Source organism: Rhineura floridana, chromosome 3 (genome assembly GCF_030035675.1).
Source record: "Rhineura floridana isolate rRhiFlo1 chromosome 3, rRhiFlo1.hap2, whole genome shotgun sequence".
Classification (NCBI taxonomy): domain Eukaryota; kingdom Metazoa; phylum Chordata; class Lepidosauria; order Squamata; family Rhineuridae; genus Rhineura; species Rhineura floridana.
The window spans coordinates 55,151,558-55,172,409 of NC_084482.1; the positions used below are offsets into that span (position 1 = coordinate 55,151,558).

At 41.8% G+C, this 20,852-nt stretch overlaps 1 protein-coding gene across 2 annotated transcripts in view; it reads right to left on the reverse strand.

Moving 5' to 3' along the window:
• Positions 1-20,852, reverse strand: part of PGS1 (phosphatidylglycerophosphate synthase 1) — a 51,025-nt gene that overhangs the window by 16,915 nt on the left and 13,258 nt on the right. For both annotated transcript variants that reach the window (XM_061615863.1, XM_061615864.1), the window contains exons 2-7: positions 14,525-14,714; positions 13,582-13,659; positions 13,143-13,242; positions 10,149-10,338; positions 7,550-7,728; positions 3,952-4,485 (exon numbers count right to left, since the gene is read on the reverse strand). In XM_061615863.1, coding sequence (XP_061471847.1) covers positions 3,952-4,485; positions 7,550-7,728; positions 10,149-10,338; positions 13,143-13,242; positions 13,582-13,659; positions 14,525-14,714 — 1,271 coding nt within the window. The remainder of the gene's footprint in view (positions 1-3,951; positions 4,486-7,549; positions 7,729-10,148; positions 10,339-13,142; positions 13,243-13,581; positions 13,660-14,524; positions 14,715-20,852) is intronic.

Below are 20,852 nucleotides of genomic sequence, written 5' to 3' on the forward strand. Positions count from 1 at the left end.
ATCCAGAAGAGACGTCAGTGAAGGTCCGGGTCTAGTTTGCCGAGAGATCAGTCCAAGTCAAGGTTCAGGGGATAGGAAGACACACAGTGGTCATGCCTGACATTGTAGTCAGCAACAAGCTGAAGCCAAGGTTTGACTTTTAAGGAGCAGGTTTGTCAGCAGGTGTGAGCCCTCAGCGTTTTGGCCTTAAGTGGACAGGCCTGCCCCTCTTCTGCCTGACCTTCTGCTGTCTACGTTCTGCAGGTGAGGGGGGAGTATCCTGTTCACTGTCTGCATCTGGCTGAAGGGCTTCAGCTGTGTCTGGGGTGCTCTGCAGCTGAGGGGGAGAAGGAGCTGGGTTCTCAGGAGTTTCCTCCGTTTCCCCTTCTGGGTCTGCTGCTGTTACTCCCGAGTCATCCTCGTCTGATGAGTCCTCTGACGGGGCCATGACAACGCTCTTTCATAGACAGTCACAGTTCCTGTGACATACTCAGACAGGGGCTGGTATTCCAAGCCAGAAATTGTACCTGTTAACGGTAAATATTCCCACAGTATACCCATTCAAACAACCAAACGAGCAAGCAGAGTGTCCAGCTGATGTCCATGACCAAGCACACAATCCAGCCATGCAGAACAGGGAAAGCTGAATGGCTGCAGGCATGCTGGAATCTGAGCAGATCACCACATCCCTTTTTCTCCTGCATGCAAAAGATGGGGAAGGGAGAGGCTGCCTGTCCTACAGAGTTGCTGAATATGCCAGGCTGAATTTGCTCACCTCATGACTCACCTTTCCAGGAGGGGAAATCTAAAGAAGTTCTCTATCCTCATACAGTTGTAATGAGGTGGTCTATCTGGGCCTCAAGTGATGCCTTGCACTCAGTTGCATAATTGACAGCAGAACGTCTTTTTTCTGCCCCAAGAACATATTTTTTTTCTCTCGTGAGAGAGTGTTTAGGACCTGCCAATCTCTTCACACCTGCTCACATCTTCATCCACTTCGTTCCCAGACAGGAATCCTTAAATGCCCCTTCAGCCATAAGGTAGAAGAATAGATGCTGCTGTACTTGAAAAATCTGGGAATTTGCAACAGCAACAGCTATTCAGAGGTGCCTGAGATGACACAAGTTGCAAGGGAGCTCTCACCCACAGAATACTCCGAGACCTTGTCGGTACTCTAATTAAGAACTGTTCTTCTGTCATAGCACTTGGCAACAAAAAATACACTGAGCGAAGGCAACACAATGGCCCAAGGTACTGGAAATTGAGACTTTGATGGTATTATTAATTTCAAGAGCACTCCCCACTTTACAATTGTTCCCTTTCAATTTTGCATGGTTCAAGCAGACCAAGGGGTGTTACAGAAAGATCAAGACATTGCCCTGAGGTCCTACAGTATCAGCAAGGTTCGCTCCAGTCTTCTCAAATACTGTGTGTCTTTGTTCCATATCTTCCTGCTTGGGTGACAAAAGATAAACCAGATTAAGTAGACATCAGCACTGGGAAGCCATGTATCTTTTGCATGACTATAGCCAGGTCTTCCAACAGAAGAGTATGCTGCTGATAGGGATAAAAGATGCTGATCTGCCATTCTATGCCCAATTCATAGGATTGATGGCAGGGGAGATCTTAAGGGCAGGTACCATCACACAGCTATAAGCCATGCTTTTTGTTACCCAAGTGGTCCCCATCTCTTACTGTTTCTCATGGTTATGGGTGAGCACCAGTGTGCAGAGACATGAATGTGTTTTCTTAAGAAAGGCTTAGTCAGCAGCACTCCCCCCACCTCATCCCACAAGCCTCTTCCCAGCAGCTCTGCAGGAAGGAGACAGGGAAGATAGCAGCATTCCCATAATCATTAACAACCATAAGCCTCAAACAAACAAAACAGGGATCCCTGGAGAAGTGCAGCCTATTAGGATGTGACCTTTGGGACATGCTCAAAGGAACAGAGGCCTGCTCGGTTTGCTCTAGTCTAGTGTATAATTTAAGTGACAAATGGGCTCCTCGGTGCAATGGAAAGCTGACTATGGGAACTTCAAAATGCCTTCCAGAGCAGAATTTGTTACTGTACCTTAGAAGTCTAAGAAAGGGGTAGTGCTTAATGACACTATCTTGCAAGGCTACTCTGAATAAAAACATAGCCATTGGAAAAGCAAGAGGAACCCAAGGTGACATAGTCTGTGGCTTAGGTATAGCAGTCTCCTGTGACAGAACAGCAAAACTCCAGAACACCTCCGTTACTTCTCCAAGAGCTAGTCCACATATTACATCAAGGGAAGGCTGTGGAGAAAAAAACTGCAGGGACCTAAGCTTGCCAACACATTTAGAAAGTTGATGCTTGTGTCACTAAAATGTGAAGAATGTGTGTCAACTCTTATAATAATAATAATAATAAACTTTATTTCTACCCCGCCCTTTTTCCAATAGGACTCAGAGCGGCTTACAACTAAAAACAACACCATTAAAACATACAGAGTATATTATTAAAAAAGAATTAAACTATGAGAAAAATTAAAACCATAAAATATAGGTTAAAAACAGCGGACAATTTAAAATAATAAAATCATATAATGTAATCACCAAACCTATGACACTTAATCACTTAACTCTTGACACACAGCTTACCCCAGTTCAAACTGTTTGCACAATTAGTGATCCCCATGTCTTTCACATAAATTGGGAGCCTGTTGGGCACCTGAGACACACCTCTCCATTGCCATCTACATCCTGAACATCCATCTCCTTCCTATGGAATGCCACAGTGTCTCCTTGCTTGCCCCCTTCTTCTCAAAGAGGGAGAAGCTGAAGTCTTTAATCAGGATGCACAAGGGAAAGAGGGACCTTTGCCTTGGTGGACCTGATTTCAGCATCCTCATTTCCCAGAACAGACTGAGCCACTTGCATTAAGGGGAGGATTCCTCCTCTCCCCTGTGCACTCAGGTCTCCCTCTTCCCCAAGACAGCTTGGTGGAAAGATTGGCACCTTAAGGGGGTGCAGAGAGAATTCAGACTACAAATCATCAACTGACAAATCCTAACTCACACAAGTTGGCTTTCACATCCTTTCCAGCTACTTCCTTACAGGGACACAAATGATACAATTTCCTGTTTTCCCAATTGGCTACATCACTAACAAAGAAAATGAAGAAACAGTATCAGACCAAATGACAAGGTCAGCAGTCAAATGGTAACAATCCTGCCCCACCCCTTCCCATATCTAGCATCAGATAGCCTGCCATCTCTTTCTTCCTCCTTCTTCTATGGTAAGGGTAACTTAAGCCTTATTCAGTTGCTATGCGTTCTTAACTTGGTTATGAGGCTTACTGACAAATTTTATATAGCTAGAATTTGATGCTTGTTTGAATAGTTGTGCCAAAGCTTCCAAGACAAACTATTTACCCACAGTATGGTACAGAGGTTTTGCGGCCACTGATCAGTTCAGGAACAATAAGGTACTTAAGTGCTATTTAAATCACGCTGCCATACTACCTCTGTGGATTAAATCTCTTATTGAAGTATATTCAACAAATACATCTTGTAAACATATCATGACCATTGCCTATTCCTAGCTTTTTTGATACTATTCATAATCAAACCACCCAAATTGAAGAAAGACTAGGGTAAACAGATAGGACCTGACATGAACATCCAACTGACAGAGCTTCTCCCCCAAGGCAGATGCAGACAGATACTAAAATATAATTCAATGCATTATCCCAATATTTAGGTAAAGTATTGAGGAAAACCAGGGATAGGGAACACGAGGCTTTCCAGTAGTTGGCCTCCAATTCCCATCATCTCTGATCATGTTGACTGGGGCTGATGGGAGTTGGAGGCCAACAAAGATGGAGGGCCACAGATTAGCCACCCCTAAAGTAGAGTAGAAAGCATTTAAGTACTTCAACAGAAAAGCAAACTAAGGCTCTCTGAATGCCTTTCTTGTATTAAATGACTTTCCCCAATAATGTCTCACCTTTGGCATGGAATGTCCATGCACTCCTAGAGTACTCCTGCAGTTGAATTCTCTCTTGCTGACCCAGACAGCACACTTGGCTGAAGAATTGCCGCTCAATGTATACATAGGCTGCAGGGATGGCACCTGCCACTCCCTTGGCCCCAAAGAACCCATTCACCTCTGGTGAGGCTAGGAGGATCTGGTACTTTGCCCTGGTGCCTAGAATCAGGTCCATATAGGCTTGTGTGAGGTTGAAGTAGCCTGTGGTGAGATATACGCTGGCACCCCACTCTGCTTCCATCAAAAGAGTCTCTGTGACAATCTCATCTATCTGAATCCCAAAAGGTTTCATCTGTATTAGTGGATAAATCCATGTGTCTGGTTTAGGCTGCCTGTCACCAGCTGCCTTTGGAGCTTTGGACAATGGGATTTCTCCTTCTGCATGGTTGCTATGGAAAGTCTGAGTGTGGAGCAGCTCCTGTCTGATCCTTGCAGAGTTGATCACTTCCATCACTCTCCTATTTGCTGCTTCACAATAGGCCATCTTGTCTCCTGAGGACATGAATAAGTGAATAAGGTCACCCAAGGATATTAAGAGGAAAACATCTCTCCCAAAAGAAGCCTGCATCCAAATGATACCAGCCGTTCTGAATAATGTGTGCTGCTTCCTCCACACAGAGACTGGGCTCAAAGGAAGGCTTGGAGATATTCCTTCCAGTTTAGAGGATTTGCAATGTACAATCCTGTATAGGCAAACTGAATGGTCTTAGCTTGAGTTCAAGACAGAACAAAAATCATAGATCTGCAAGTAATTATTTATTTTGATGATTTATATACTGCCCTTTGCACAAGCCACAGTTTACAACAAAGCAAACAGATAAAAATACATAAAATCACAAGGTAGATCTTCCCAACTCAGACTGGGGCTCTGTCTGTTGAGCAAGTTTGTTGTTGTGTAAAAGAGAAAACGGCTATGGTCTGCAGGCACATGAGGCCAGCACCCTGCTGAAGCCAAGCAGGATCAGGTCTGGTCAGTGCCTAGATGGGAGACAGCCTGGGAACCATACGTAAGCCGCCTCGGGTTTCTATCGTGAAAAAAAAGGTGGGGTATAAATGTAATAAATAAATAGAAAATAAATTAAAAAGTCATAGAAAATCTCTTAACCGGAGTTGATCAGGAAAACTAAAGGCACCTGGCTCATAATAGATTATTTCATCTATTTCCTCTCTGAATCGAGGTAAAAACATGGGGGGGGGCTTCTCCTGCTTCTAGAGTCCATTGCTAAGGCAGATGGAATATAAAGCCCCCCTTCTTCAAATAGTCACATCTGCTGTACTACACAGAAACAGACTTCTCCCACCAACTACAGAATGGCCACCATGTCCTCTGAAAACAAGAGCTTGGTTGCAACATTATAGCTTGTCACAGATTTTTAATTAAGCAAAACAATCCTGCCCAGGTTTACTCAGAAGTATGACTTCAGTGTCTCATATTTCCAAGCATGCAAACAGAGGAATACAAGTCTGCAAAGAAGTTCCTATATCACCATCTATAGACTGCCCTATCTTGCAGGGAGAACTTCCACTGCGCCACTGAACAGCAACATCTTTTTCGCCCCTGCATCCCACCCGGCAGACCCAACCACTGTCTCTTTGTTTGTTTAACAAAATCAGCCTGAATATATTAGGAAAAACTCAAAAGGTAGCTCACTATTTTGTAATTTTAGTTGGTCCTAATAAAGGTATTACATGGTTGCTGTTTGGACTTCACTGACCGATACAGCTGCCTGCATTTTTTGTCACTGGTGTTCTAATCCAGGTTGACATTTTAGTACTATAGAACTGTAAGAAAAGGGAAAGGGAGCAAGGAGAATGACCTCCAATTCACTCCAACAGTAATTCAACACGACCCACTTCAGGAATAATAATACTCATGCTTTTACTTAAGGCTTTGATAGCTATTTAACTAGGATGTTATAACAAGGAGAATTATTTGGCAAAATGTTAAATTCCTTCTTCCATGAAGACCCAGTTCTTCTGATCTCATTTGAGCATCTGGTCTCCATCCAATCCAGCAGTCATCAGAAGGTGAAAAAACCCTTCACTTCTAGCCTGAAACAGCTACAACTAATGTTTGAGACTGTTCTAAGTAATAAATGTGTCCTAAAGAAGGCATGTTCTTCCTGGTGTGCAAAGGTCTGGGACAAAGAAGGCATCATATAAAGGAAAGTGTAAGGAGAAAGAACATGAAAAATACACACTTCCATCTGGAAAAGTTTGCTTGAAACTAGAGCAAGTGCTAAAGCAATCACTATTCACTACATGAAAAACAGATTCCACATGCATCTACCATTTAACTAGCAGAGGTTATTGTGTGGAAATCACAAAAAAGAGGACCCACGTGATTAGAAGAAAAAATAAGTAGAAGGGGCAAAGATTACACACCAACCAAAGTCTCTGATGGGCATAATCTTTTGTCAGCCAACCTTGTGCTAAGTGAATTGAGAAAACAAACACTGGAGGGCAATCCCCCCACACCAATTCCCACTGCATTTGCTTTTAGGAAACTCTCACCTGATCACAGAAATCTCAGCAACTGTGTTGCCAGGAAGATGTCTCAACAGCTGGCAAGTGCTTGCAAAACATCTCCCAAGGGAAGGTGACAGCTCAGCATCTTATTTTATTTATAAACATATTTCTATACCACTATTTCATTTAAAAAACATCAAAGCAGTTTACAACAAATAAAAAGTGTACAGTAAAAGCCATTTAAAAATACAGTGAAAACAAAGGTCAATTACTGAAAAAGACATCTTCTTAATTACCTGCATAAGCCTGGCAGACCAGAAAGGTTTTCAGCAGGTGTTTAAAGGTTAAAACAAGAAGGCACCTGCTGAATCTCTGTTGGCACGGCATTCCGGACAACTGGGCTGATAACACTGAAGGCTCAATTTCCTGTTGATGCTAAATGAGCCTCACCAATCTTAAAACTTTATATTATAGTGGGATTTACTCCCAGGATTCTTTGGGGGAAGCCATGGCTGTGTAAGGTGAAATAAAGTTCTGGTGTGGGTGTGGCCCCCTGATTAGGAAAGCCAAGCAGCTGTGAGTCTGGCTTTTAGAACACTGACAGTTGGTTCTTACTGAGCATGCCCAGCCTTGCCATTGAGTTCAATGCTAAAGTTCTTAAATTAATTAAAAATCAGCCAGGCTTTTTTTTTTTAACTTTTAAACCGCAGAAGATGAAGATCAAAGTATGGGGCAAGGTCAGTAATAGGATTACAGGTACTCTGTGAACGTGGCTGATTTTCAATTAATTTCAACAGATTATGAGAACAGAAAAAAGTCCAAAAGGGGTCTGGTTTTTTCTCTTTTTACACTTTGAACTCTTGATTCTCTCTGTTTTGTGTATCGACATGAAAATTTAAGGGGTTGTTAAGCAAGCATTTCTGACTATAAGTTTTGCCAGGGTTTATTTTGAAATGAGCTTATGGGAAGCATCAGAATGGCATGGGGGGTATTTTCAATTTAACATTGTGGAATGCGAAACATCTATGCTGACTCTCGTGGCTGTATAATACTGCTATCAAAATTGCTTGCTAAATGGTCCTCCTACCTCGATATGGATGCACCATGCCTTCCATCACTTGGACTGTATCATCTTGCTGTAACTGCAAGGATACATCCCCAACAGCATCTACCAGCTCAGTAAAGAAATCTGCAATCTCAGGTGATTCTTGTAGGAACACATAGCGATCTTGACGATTGGTGAAGTAGGAGTCACTCAAGTTAGCTCTGGAGGAGAAAAGGAGGAAGAATACTGACAATGCCAACTGAAAGGGCATATATAAATACCATGACATGTATCTGGCACAGTAAAAAGGACAGATAATATGTAATAAAAAATAATTAAAGGAAGTTGCTCCTCTAGGATGCACACCTTAAAGTGGTGAGGAGGGGGTTGAGAATGTTGAAGAAGCTGAGAGCAATGCCGTCAGGAGTCTAGAACAAGAGGCTAGATTCCTAGCAGGGGCACCCAAGGCGGAATGGTCAAAGCTGAGACACCAGATTAAGATGCATCCAAACTCAGAAGACGACAATGGTAAACGACCTCTGAATACCTCTTGCCATGAAAACCCTATGAACAGAGTATCTAAAATGCAACACGAGATAGTGCTGGAAGATGAGAACCCTAGGTCAGATGGCACTCACCGAGCTACTGGGGAAGAACAACGGACAAGTACGAGTAACACTATGACTAATGATGCAGCTGGGTCAAAGCCGAAAGGAAGCCCAAAGGCTGATGCACACAGATGTGAAAGGAAAATCCGGAGTTGTATGACGTTCACAACAGGAACACAGAAAGTGAGAAGCATGAACCAGGGAAAGTTAGAAATTGTCAAGCAAGAAATGGAACACATCAACATTACAATACCTGGTGTGAGTGAATTAAAATGGATGGGAATGGGACATTTTCAATCAGGCAACTACAAAATATTTTATGCAGGAAATGAGAAATTAAGAAGAAACAGGGTTGCTTTAATAGTGAGAATAGATGTAGCAAAAGCAATTAGGAGCTACAACGCAAGGTCTGAGTGAGTTATATCAATGAGATTAAATGGGAAACATATTAATATAACCATCATCCAAGTCTACGCTTCAACGGCAAACACAGAAGAGGAGGAATTGGAGAGATTTTACAAAGAAGTATAGGAAGAAACTGATCACACACCAACACAAGATGTTCTGATCATCATGGGGGATTGGAATGCAAAATTAGGGAACAGAGAAGAAGTAGGAATTGTGGGGAAATGGGGCTTAGGAGATACAAATGAAGCAGGAGAAAGACTTATTGAATTCTGTGAAGCCAATAATTTGTTTCTTGCAAACACATTTTTGAGCAATCGAAAAGACGACTGTACGCATGGACATCACCTAATGGTCAATACAGGAATCAAATTGGTTATATAATCCGTAACAGAAGATGGAGAAGTTCCATACTTTCTGCAAAAACAAGACCAGGAGCAGACTGCGGTACAGATCATGAACTAGTAATATCAAAAATCAGAGTTAAGCTAAAAAAGAACAAAGCAACCATAATGCCAAAATACAATTTAAATAACATCCCAGAAGAATATAAAGATCAAATAAGGAACAGATTTGAGGCTTTAATCTTGGTTGACAGAGAACCAGAAGAACTATGGATTGAAGTCAGAAACATTATCAGGGAAGAATGCAAAAAGACAATACCTCTAGTTAAAAAGAAAAAGACCTCAATGGATGACTGACAAAACTCTTAAAATGGTTAAAGAAAGAAGGAAAGTAAAAGCAAAAGGAGATAGAAACACAGTTTGAACCCTAAATGCAATAATACAGCGACTAGTATGCAGAGACGAAGAGAAGACAACAAAAAAGGTAGAACAAGAGCCCTATTCCAAAAGATTAGAGAAATTAAAGGGAGATTCAAGCAAAGAGTAGGGATGTTGAATAATCAACAGGGAAACACACTGAGTGACTGAGATGAAATAAAAGGAAGATGGAAGCAATACTGTAGAACTATATAAAAGAGATGCAAGGATGACAGATTCATTCACGGAGAAACCGTATCATGAAGAACCAGAAATTTTAGAATGTGAGGTGAAACCTGCTCTTAAAATACTTGGAAGAAACAAATCACCAGGAACAGATGGCATACCAATAGAGATGCTCAACTTACTTAGAATGAATCTGTCCAAATTTTGACAAAAAGTTGTCAACAAAGATTGAAAACAAAACAATGGCCCACCAACTGGAAATGTTCAATATACAACCCAATTCCAAAGAAAGGGGATCCCAAGGAATGCAATAATTATTGAACTATTGCCTTAATATCCCATGCAAGTAAAGTAATGCTCAAGATTCTACAACAAAGGCTCTTACCATATATGGATCAAGAAATGCCAGATGTCCAAGCTGGATTTAGAAAAGGAAGAGGTACCAGAAATCATATTACAAGCATATGTTGGATAATGGAACAGACCAAGGAATTTCAGAAGAAATATGCAGACGATACCATACTACTAGCAGTAACAAGTAATGGTTTGAAACAAATGCTGTTGAAAGTTAAAGAAGTAGTCAGGTTTATACTATGCTCTTAGTTGCTTTTCCTGTTATTTTTAAAGATCATGGAACTCCCCCCCCATACCCCCATAATTTTCTTATGACAAAGGACTCACCCACTCAAGATCACATTATCATCAAAGAGATAGACCTTGATATGCTGCAACCCAATGGTCTCATTGAAACGCTCTGGGATTAGGAGTCTAAGAAGACCACGCAGATTAGGAGTGTGGAAGAGAGACACACGGACCTGCTCTGGAAACCTCCTCAGGAGTGGAAGAAGCATGGTCCGAGAGTTCTTTCGGCCTGGGATACAAATGCAAATTATTTGCTGCGACATTCAGAAACAGGACAATATTTGCTGCAATATGTCTATTTGAGTTTAAGCAGGTTTCTTCTTCAAGCCATATTTTATAGCACAATTTTTAACATCCAAAGATCACTGGATAATTATTGTTTATCAAGGGAGGGAGGGACAGACAGACAGACAGACGGACGGACGGGCAGAGAGGGAGAGGGAGAGAGGGAGGGAGGGAGAGAGAGGGAGAATCATAGAGTAGTAGAGTTGGAAGGGGCCTATAAGGCCATCAAGTCCAACCCCCTGCTCAATGCAGGAATCCAAATCAAAGCATTCCCGACAGATGGCTGTCCAGCTGCCTTTGAATGCCTCCAGTGTTGGAGAGACCACTACCTCTCTAGGTAATTGGTTCCATGGTCGTATGGCTCTAACAGGAAGTTTTTCCTGATGTCCAGTCGAAATCTGGCTTCCTGCAACTTCAGCCCATTATTCCGTGTCCTGCACTCTAGGAAGATTGAGAAGAGGTCCTGGCCCTCCTCTATGTGACAACCTTTAATGTACTTGAAGAGTGCTATCATATCTCCCCTCAGTCTTCTCTTCTCCAGGCTAAACATACCCAGTTCTTTCAGTCTCTCCTCATAGGGCTTTGTTTCCAGTCCCCTGATCAACTTTGTTGCCCTCCTCTGAACCTGTTCCAGTTTGTCTGCATCCTTCTTGAAGTGCGGAGACCAGAACTGGACGCAGTACTCAAGATGAGGCCTAACCAGTGCTGAATAGAGGGGAACTAGTACTCCACACGATTTGGAAACTATTCTTCTGTTAATGCAGCCTAATATAGCATTTGCCTTTTTTGCAGCCACATCGCACTGTTGGCTCATATTCAGCTTGTGATCAATGACAATTCCAAGAACCTTCTCACATGTCATACTGCTGAGCCAAGTATCCCCCATCTTATAACTGTGCATTTGGTTTCCTTTTCCTAAGTGTAGAACTTTGCATTTATCCCTGTTGAATTTCATTCTGTTGTTGTCAGCCCAATGCTCCAGCCTATCAAGGTCCCTTTGAATTTTGTTTCTGTCTTCCACGGTATTAGCTATCCCCCCCCCAATTTTGTATCATCTGGAAATTTGATAAGCATACTTTGTACCTCCTCATCCAAGTCGTTAATGAAAATGTTAAAGAGCACTGGGCCCAGGACCGAGCCCTATGGTACCCCACTCATTACTTCTGCCCAATTTGAGAAGGAACCATTGATAAGCACTCTTTGAGTACGATTATGGAGCCAACTGTGGATCCAACTGATAGTTGTTCCATCCAGTCCACATTTAGCTAGCTTGCTAATCAGAATATCATGGGGCACTTTGTCAAAAGCTTTGCTGAAGTCGAGATATATTATGTCCACAGCATTCCCACAGTCTACAAGGGAGGTTACCCGATCAAAAAATGAGATGAGATTAGTTTGGCAGGATTTGTACTTCATAAATCCATGTTGGCTCCTAGTAATCACTGCATTGCTTTCAAGGTGCTTACAGATTGACTGCTTTATAATCTGCTCCAGAGTTTTTCCAGGGATTGATGTTAGGCTGACTGGTCTGTAGCTCCTCGGTTCTTCCTTCTTGCCCTTTTTGAAGATAGAGACAACATTACCTCTCCTCCAGTCATTCGGCACTTCACCAGTCCTCCATGTTTTCGCAAAGATAATAGAGAGCGGTTCAGAGAGTTCTTCAGCCAGTTCCTTCAATACTCTAGGATGCAGTTTATCGGGCCCTGCCGATTTGAACTCTTTCAAAGTGATTAGGTATTCCTTGACCATTTGTCTATCAATCTCAAGCTCCAATCCTGCCCCTTCTACTTGTTTCCCGGGAGGGTCACAGACCCTTTTTTGGGAGAAGACTGAGCAAAAGTAGGAATTGAGCACTTCTGCCTTTTCTTTGTCACCTGTTATCATTTTGCCATCTTTTCTCCATCTTTTACTATGGACATACCTGAAGAAAGCTTCTTTGTTGCTTTTAGCATCCCTCACTAGCCTCAGCTCATTCTCAGCTTTAGCCTTCCTGACACCATCCCTGCAATTCCGTGATACCTCCCTGTACTCTTCCTTTGTGGGGTGGCCTTCTTTCCACTTCCTGCATGTGTCCTTTTTTGTTTTCAGGTCATCTCTAAGCTTTTTGTGAAGCCACATTGGCTTCTTCTGCTGTTTCCCCCCTTTTTTCCTTGTTGAAATTGCTTGCCATTGCGCTTTTGGAATTTCCTTTTTTAGAAACTCCCACCCATCTTGGACTCCTTTTCTCATTAGGGTGGCTTGCCATGGAACTGTACTTACAATTGTTCTGACTTTATTAAAATCAGCTTTCCTGAAGTCCAGGGTGCACGCACGCAAGAGAGATTTATTCTTGGCTAACACAGGAGCTAGCCAGTTGTATCCAACTCAGTCATACTCAGAGCAGACCCACTGAAATCAATGAAGTTAGCCATTGCTATCTCGTCTATTGATTTCAATGGGCTTACTCTGAGTATGACTTAGTCAGACGCAACCCAGCATCAGAAATGTTTTACCAAGATATAATAGATGAAAAATATCTAGCTGTATTTTTGTAGCTCTTTGGATATATACAGACTTGAAAATCTGCAGGAGAAATTAAGGCTGCTGAAATTTTGGCCGCTGATTATTTTATCCAAGAGAAGGTCCAAATCATCTGAATTTGAAGACACAGCTTGTAAGCATAGCTCTTTTGAGCAGAGATGCCCAGCCTGCCTCACCGGCCCAGTCCAGTTAAATGGGAAGTGGTTGTGTCAAGCAACACACACTTACCCCGAGATCCCCTTGTGAAATCTAAGAGAATAGACACTCTTAGGTTGGAAGGCCCACTTCCCTGCAAGGACCTTTCCAAAGCCATTTCAATGCAATCCACCTAAAGGAAAAAAATATAAAAACAAAACATCAGATCTACAAGAACACAGATTTTCTAAGCACATGCTACTCCTAAACCTTCATTCTTGTCCCAAATAAGTGCAGCTGTCGCTGGTAGACATTTACCTATCCACCTACCCCACCCAAAAAGGGAAATAAATTAGCGGTTCCCATGGCAGCACAAAGACAAATGGAGGAAGAGAGACCTGTAAATTAAGGAGTTTGGGGGGGGGGGGGAAGAGACTGGGTACAATGTGCAAGAAAAGCTTTGTGTATGGTATCTCTTAACCAATTACTTCTCAATTATCTGCAACCCCTCTCTCCCAGCTCAAATACTTACTAATTCCTGTTCCAGGGGTCCTATCCCAAGGTAGAGTGAAGCCAAAACTACTCGCTGCTTAGCCATCTTTATCTGTCCCTGAGAGAGAAAAATTTTAGAGTCACTGATCTGCCTGTCATGTGAAACACCCAAGTTCCTCCCAAAGGACTCTCAATGCAGTACTTAATTTATAAAAGTGAGAAACTAAGCCTAATCTATTAACATATTTGTTCATTTTGTAACAAGGTAAGCACAAAAATTCTTATAGCGTGCCTCCTTGCATTTCACAGCAAATCTCTCTTGATCAGAGCAGCATTCCTACCTCCTTCACTTGAAAGGTCCAAGACTTAACATATGTTGCTGCCTTATACCAAGCCAGACTATTGGTTCATAAAGCTATTACCATTTACTATGACTGGCAGTGGCTCTCCAAGGCAATGGTCTTTCCCAGCCCTGCTATCTAACTTTGTAACAGGAGATGCCAAGAATTGAACCTGGCACCAAAACACACAAAGCTATAGCCTTACCTGCCTTACCATATCCAAGGTTTGGGCAAAAGGATCTTTCCCTTCCCACACTTAAGATTCTAAGGACCTAATTTAGAGAAAAGCCATACGAAGCCAATCACTAAGTCTTACAAATTATGGAATAACAAGGCAAGATCATTTTGTTCCATAAAAAACTGTTTTAGGATGCAACAGCAGTACAACTGTGCGCTTCTGAAATTCTGGGCTGCCATTTTTTTAACATAAGTGGTAACAAACGCATGAGTGTAAGAAACGCCCTACTAGATCAGGCCAAAGGCCCATCTAGTCCAGCATTCTGTTCCTGGAGTGGCCAAGCAAACGCCTACAGGAAGCCCACAAGCAGAACCTGAATGCAACATTGAATGACAAAAATCCATTTTGAGATTGACACTCTTGCCATCCCTATCCCCAAAGTCATGGAGATAATGCCAAATCACCTTCATAAGTTCGTAGAATTCAGTTGGAGAGGAAAGCACCTTGACATGGGAACTGGCAATGCCAAACTCTGGGACAAGGTTTCTGATCCACTGAAACCTATGGGATCCCTCAGGACAGAGGCAACAAGGCGGGACTGTTAGCTGAGGAACAGCAGAAGAGAGCAGGGGGGCCAACAGCAGCCATGATGACCTAATAGGAGAAAGAGGTGAGTTTAAGTTGCAGACATTCAATTTTCTCCTCCCTCATACTGCCTCCAGGTGTGTGAGCAAGGGATACAGTCAAGGCTGAAGCATTACACATCTGCCTTTCACCTCCATTACTCACAGCTAAATAGTTTTTGCCAAAAAGGGAAACACTGTACTGTAGACAAAGGAAGACAGACAGACCTGCGCTGTAGCTCAATAACTTCTTTGAAAGGCTAAGGAGGAGAGGCTCTGTGAAAAGTAGTACAGCTGACTCACATTTGTATCACAGCAGCACCTAGAGTGAAAGCACGCAAGGTGATGGTTTGCAGCAATCCCTCCATGTTTCATCTCTTGAAATAGCAATAGCCCTACTCAGACTTTCATGAGATTGTATCCAACTAATCACCATCATCTTCATCCCTGCCCTTCACCAGCAAGTCATCGCACAAGCAGAGCAACTTCCACAAGTGCAACAGAACTTCTTCTCCCTCTCCCTTGTGTACCTTCCACACTGCTGCCAAATCTGTTACAGATGGTTGGGGAGGAACCCCAGAACTTATTTGGGGAGGGTGCAGGGGGAGGGGGAGGGGAAGGAGGGAAAGTTCCATTGCGCTTGCAGAAGTCACTCCAGTTATGCAATGATTTAAGTTGGATTTGGCCCTTAAATTCTATCTTGAGGGGGAAACCAGAGTGCATGTAACCAATGGCACCTAACCTTCATGTGTCAAGTGAAAAACCTTGAAGGTGAATTCTAAGTGTGTTTGGCTGAACATGGTTACAATCTTCCCCAGAATTAGGAATCTTGATTGTGGGAAGGGCTGGAAGTGCATTCAGCCAAGCACTGAGACAATCCCCCTTTAGACCTACCCACTTAAGACCAGAATGTGGGGAGGGGCAGGGCCAGCGCATGTGGCCCTTCCATGGATAGAATTTTAGAACATCTGAATAGGGCTGATGTCCTGGTGGGCCTCTCTTTCAACTAATTGTCTATAATACACCCTATATTGTTTCATTTTGACCGAGGGAGTTTGATTGTTTCTCTGGTATTTATTTCAAAATGGCCAGATGTAGGAAGTCACATCATAATCCTTGGTTGAAATAGGTTCACTTTTAGAAAACCATGGCACACTACAAAGCAAGTAACAGCAAAGCTGGGGAGGGTTGCTATGTAAATGGCATCCCATTTCTAGATCCTGGCATTTTTGCAGCCTTGGCTGGCATTTTGGGAAAGAAACAGAAACAAAAAAAGTCAATTAAAGTCAAAGGAAATTATTTCAGCCAAAGTCATTGCTATGTTTACTAACTGTACATTAGCAAAGCATTTGCTAACAGAGATACCATCCTCTCAGTAGATAGGTTACAAGCAGCTGAATCCCACACTGCTCCATGGTTGTGATTGACTCCAACAGGCGCCAATCACTTGACTACAAAGCCCTCTCTGGCATGAACTTTACCAGACTTTTGTGAGGAACTCTTGGTCCGAAGCTCAAATGACCACAGGTTCCAGGGACATGATTTCACTTATTTGCTTCATGATAAAACATTGAATCTTCACAAGGTTTGCATGCATCCTTGCACACAAAGAAACAAACCCAGACAGTTTGCTACTGCATTTCCCAGAAAGCCCACCGGTTTGTCACTGCCTATTCATCACAATGGAGATCTGACTCAGAGTGTGCAAGAATTCCTAGCAATACTGTTTTTCAACAGTTTGTGAGGACTGGGCACTGCTTTGGCAATAATAAGTTACAGTAATTTGGAGGGAAAGTTTCCATTCGCCTTAGACCAAAAAGGAGAACTTTAAGAAATACTTCCCTTGGCCTGTCTTTGAACAGGCAATTAAACAGCAGCAAAATGGCAAGAAACCACCATCCATTTATCTACCTGTATTTATAAAATGTGAAGAGCATTCAAATACCTTTTCAAATGCCCAAGACAACTTGTGAAGGATATGCAGAAACAAGGTCACAAAAGTTGTGCTCATTCATTTATATAACATGCTCAATATACTTCTCTCAATGACCTATAACAGTGCCTTCCTTTTTCCATCATGGGGGGGGGGTCAAACTTTTCAACCACATATTTTATTAATTCATACAGAAGCAGTGCAGAACAATACACAGGACTCCAGGGATCTTTAATCTGCTTTATATTAATTACTGTAGGGTTAAGGCTACCTTGAGGGTTACTTTTTTCTGATGGGCACATCTCCCATTTTAAGACATTAACACAGATAGTGAAGAGTTCAAAGATGGCTCCTTTACACACACAGCATAGCTTCTGTTTTCTTTTCCACAGAACCAAGTGCTATCTCACAACCAGCTTTTTAAAGCTTTCCCATCATTTAAGAATCATTCAAAATTGAAATGTGGTGTGAGAGGATGCTGTTCTTATTGAGAAAAGGAAAACAGCAGTTCTGAAGCATACACAGACCACTTCTTTACATTTGAGATTTTTCAAGCACCTGTTACTAACTGCATTTTTAGTTGGGAAGAGGAGTAGTAGAAGAAGTGTGTAGGTGGAAGTCCTTGCGCTCAGAATGATTTTGCTGTATACAACCCATTGGATTCAAATTACTTAAGTCCATTGATTTCAATAGGTATGCCTAGCATTGATTATCACCCATGGAGATTACAAAGGCTAGGAAACTACCCAGTCCTAGGTATGGTCTGAAGGCACATGAGCTTACCACCCTGCTGAAGCTAAGTAGATCTGGAGTTGGTCAGTGCCTGGATGGAAGCCACATGTAGTGGTGTTATTTAAAATCAAGCAGTATACAAATTATGATAAATACATAAATAATTGTGTACAGCCTTGAATTCATTAATGGAAGAAAGGTAAGGAATAAGTTTAAGAATATAAAATAAAAAAATTTCACCAGGCACAGAAAAGACCACAATGAATATGTAAGGTAAGCCTCTCAAGGGAGAAGTATTCCATAACTAGAGTGCCATAAACATACTAGGAATCTTTTTCACATCCCTGAAATCAGGACAATAAAATAGAGCCACTTCCTCTGCTAAAACAGATAAACTCAAAGACCCAGTTCACATAAAACACTAAACCAAACCATGCAAATGTGTGAGGGTGCAGATTTCTGAAAAAATCACAGCTGCTTTGCTCCGCCTTCAGTCCTGCATTGCTGCTGCACAGCTGTGAGCTTAACCATGCCTTGGCGTGTCATCTGAACCTGGCCTCATAGTTTGTCTCGCTTCAGACCAAGAACACACACTGGTTACAATTCTGTCTGGAGCAAGACAAACCACAAGCCCAGGTCTGGATGACATGCTAAGTTACAGTTTAGTTCATAACAGCAGGACCACCAGATGAGGAGCAAAATGGCAGCAATCTTGTCTCCAAAAACACATTTGCTACAAGCTTTGGTTTGGTTTAGTGCTAAATGCTAACTGAGCCAAAGTAGCTGAAAATGGGCTACTTAAAAAATAAAATGCAACCTGTAGACTAAAAATTCAGCAACCATAGCTAATAGACTCACCCAACCATGAAGTAATACTGCAGGATTGTTGGTTGTTTTTTTAATAAAACAGCTAGATCCCTTATTATCAAACTGATGAACTAAGCCTTTAGGCAGCACAAACACAGTGTCAAAATTACCTAGGAAGGAAAATGAACGGAACAGGGATCTCTCTTTTGTGAATTAAAAGTATCTGCTATTTATACATCTGGGGTTTTTGAAACATCTATTTTTAGGAAGTGGGGCTTTGACTAATATCGCGACAGTGAGCTCAAGCGCCGCAATTCTTGTTAAACCTCAGCTGCTTCACCAGAGAGGAGAGGACAGGGGAGGAAAGGAGAGGAAAGATTGCATGATATCTCATAGTGCTCATCACCCACACACAAGCCACAACATAGTGGGTTCTGCCAACAACTCCTGATTCACTGGAATGCCTGAGTGTGTATTACTGTATTTCTGCATAGGTTATGACTGAATCTGGGAAACTAATTTTATTGTTAATACTCTGATGCAAGAAACAATAAAGGCTTGGGGGTAACTTCCTTAAAGTTAAAAGGCTGGGTGTGAACATGTGGCCTCAGACTTTTGCTTTCCCTTGCTTTAACTGAGTCATGCTTACTGGATGCTGCAAATTGTTTGAGCGTTCACCTTTCCTATTTTTCTCCCCAACTGCTTGCGGAACAAATCAGATCAAAGAGCAAGTTGCTTCTAAACAAATATACCAATTGCCATTAGAAAAAAAATGTTATTGAAACTAAACAAAGTCCTAGAAGTGAAGTACAATGCTATGTTACTCAAAATCCTGGCAGTAGTACCACCCATTCTTCAAAACACAAAATTGACCTCATATGGGTGTCCTTTTAGTTCCTGAAGATGATGAATAATCAAGTTGCTACATGACCAATGCTTACCATATACTTCTAACACTAAACTACATTTTTATTACTTGATTTACACAGCACCTTTTAGGGAACAACTGCCTTGTTCAAACTTTTATAAAATACCACAAAATTAATGATCCAATCAAAACCACATTAAACTTCTTTAAAATTGAACAGCAGCAGTAACATTATGGTCCATAACCCACATACCCATTTTATCCCCCTGAACACAAGAATATGCATATAACTCTGGGTTCTCATATCCTGCTGCCTAGGAAGCATAACATGACTTATATGCATATTACACAGAATTCTGAACTGATTCCTTTTTTGAATCAATTGTATGTATTTTTATAAATTACATGAATTCAAATACTTTTAACTTTGTTGCAAAATGAAGCTTTATATATGGTGTTAAGTACAATGCTGGAAAGCAATTTAGGTACTTAACTGGGTGCTATAAAAATGAAGGGTGGGGTAAGGGATTCACCTGGGGTAAAGTATTCTACACAGACACAAACAGTACCCAACCATTTCATACTTTCCCCACACAGCCAGGAGGATGAAACATTTATTTATTCCCATGAAAGCCACTAAAAGCTGTGCGAGAGATATCAGTTTATTAAGTTGAATTGCAGGGCCGGAGGCCAACGCAAGTAATACAGTAAAAATACAATACAAACATGATATAAATACAATAATTTATAATCAAACAAGGGGAATTAAAAACGTGCTTGGATGATATTTGTTGAGGCGATGTGATTTGCCCGAAGTTTTCTGGCTGCTATTATAAAAAGGGATACATTATGGGTTACTTCTCGGATATGGTCAGCCATTAAGAAAATAATTTTTTCATCAGGTGAGATAAGCCAGGGAATGTCTAGCCATTTCTTAAGGAATCTAGATCTTGGTTGGATATATATTGGGCAATAGAGCAATACATGAGGGAGGTCCTCCAGTGTTGGAGAACCACAGACACAAATCCTTTGATCCTTAGGGACACCAGCTAATCGACCTTCCCTATCAGCATTTGGTAGGGAAAAAAAGCGTAAGGCTGTAAAAGCCTGTCTAAGAGCAGAGGGTATAGGTTGTGTGAGGTACGTAGCGCATTGAGGGACGAATTTAAAACGCCAGAACCAAGGAGAAACCTTTGAGTTGGTAAGAGTTAGCATATCTAATTTCAGGGAGTAAAGAAATATACGTTCACGTAAAGATTTGTTTAGGTCTGAGTTAAACTCCAATGCTGAGAGATGGTATGTAGATAACAAGTTATTTAGCTTAGAGCCCCATAGGGCAAAAGCAAAAGAGTGTTTAAGGCACAACTGAAGTAATGCCCTAGACTGAGGCTCTTTAGTAGATCTTAGAAACTTCAAAAGAGTGAAATGTATATGTGCTATAAGGGGAGGGGAGCCAGTCTCAGCTCGTATCATTGCTGCTGAGGTACCCATCGGGAGAGATAGTAAGCGCCTGAGAAAACTGTTTTGTATAGTTTCTAGGGCTTTAACAAAGTGGTTATCCCAACCCCATACTGAGGCTCCATATAAGATCTGTGGGATCACCTTGGCATTATAAATTTTTAATGCTGGGTGGATCTGATTGCCACCCATAGTGCGAAAAAAATTTAGTATTGACCCTGCTGTCTTAGACGCGAGCAGTTTAGTATATTGTCGATGGTATTGCCAAGAGAGGGTGTCCGAAAAGTAAATTCCTAGATATTTGAATTCACGAGGTTGCTCTAGCTGATGTTCAGCTATATGCCAACGATGGCCTTGGAATTTCTTCCCAA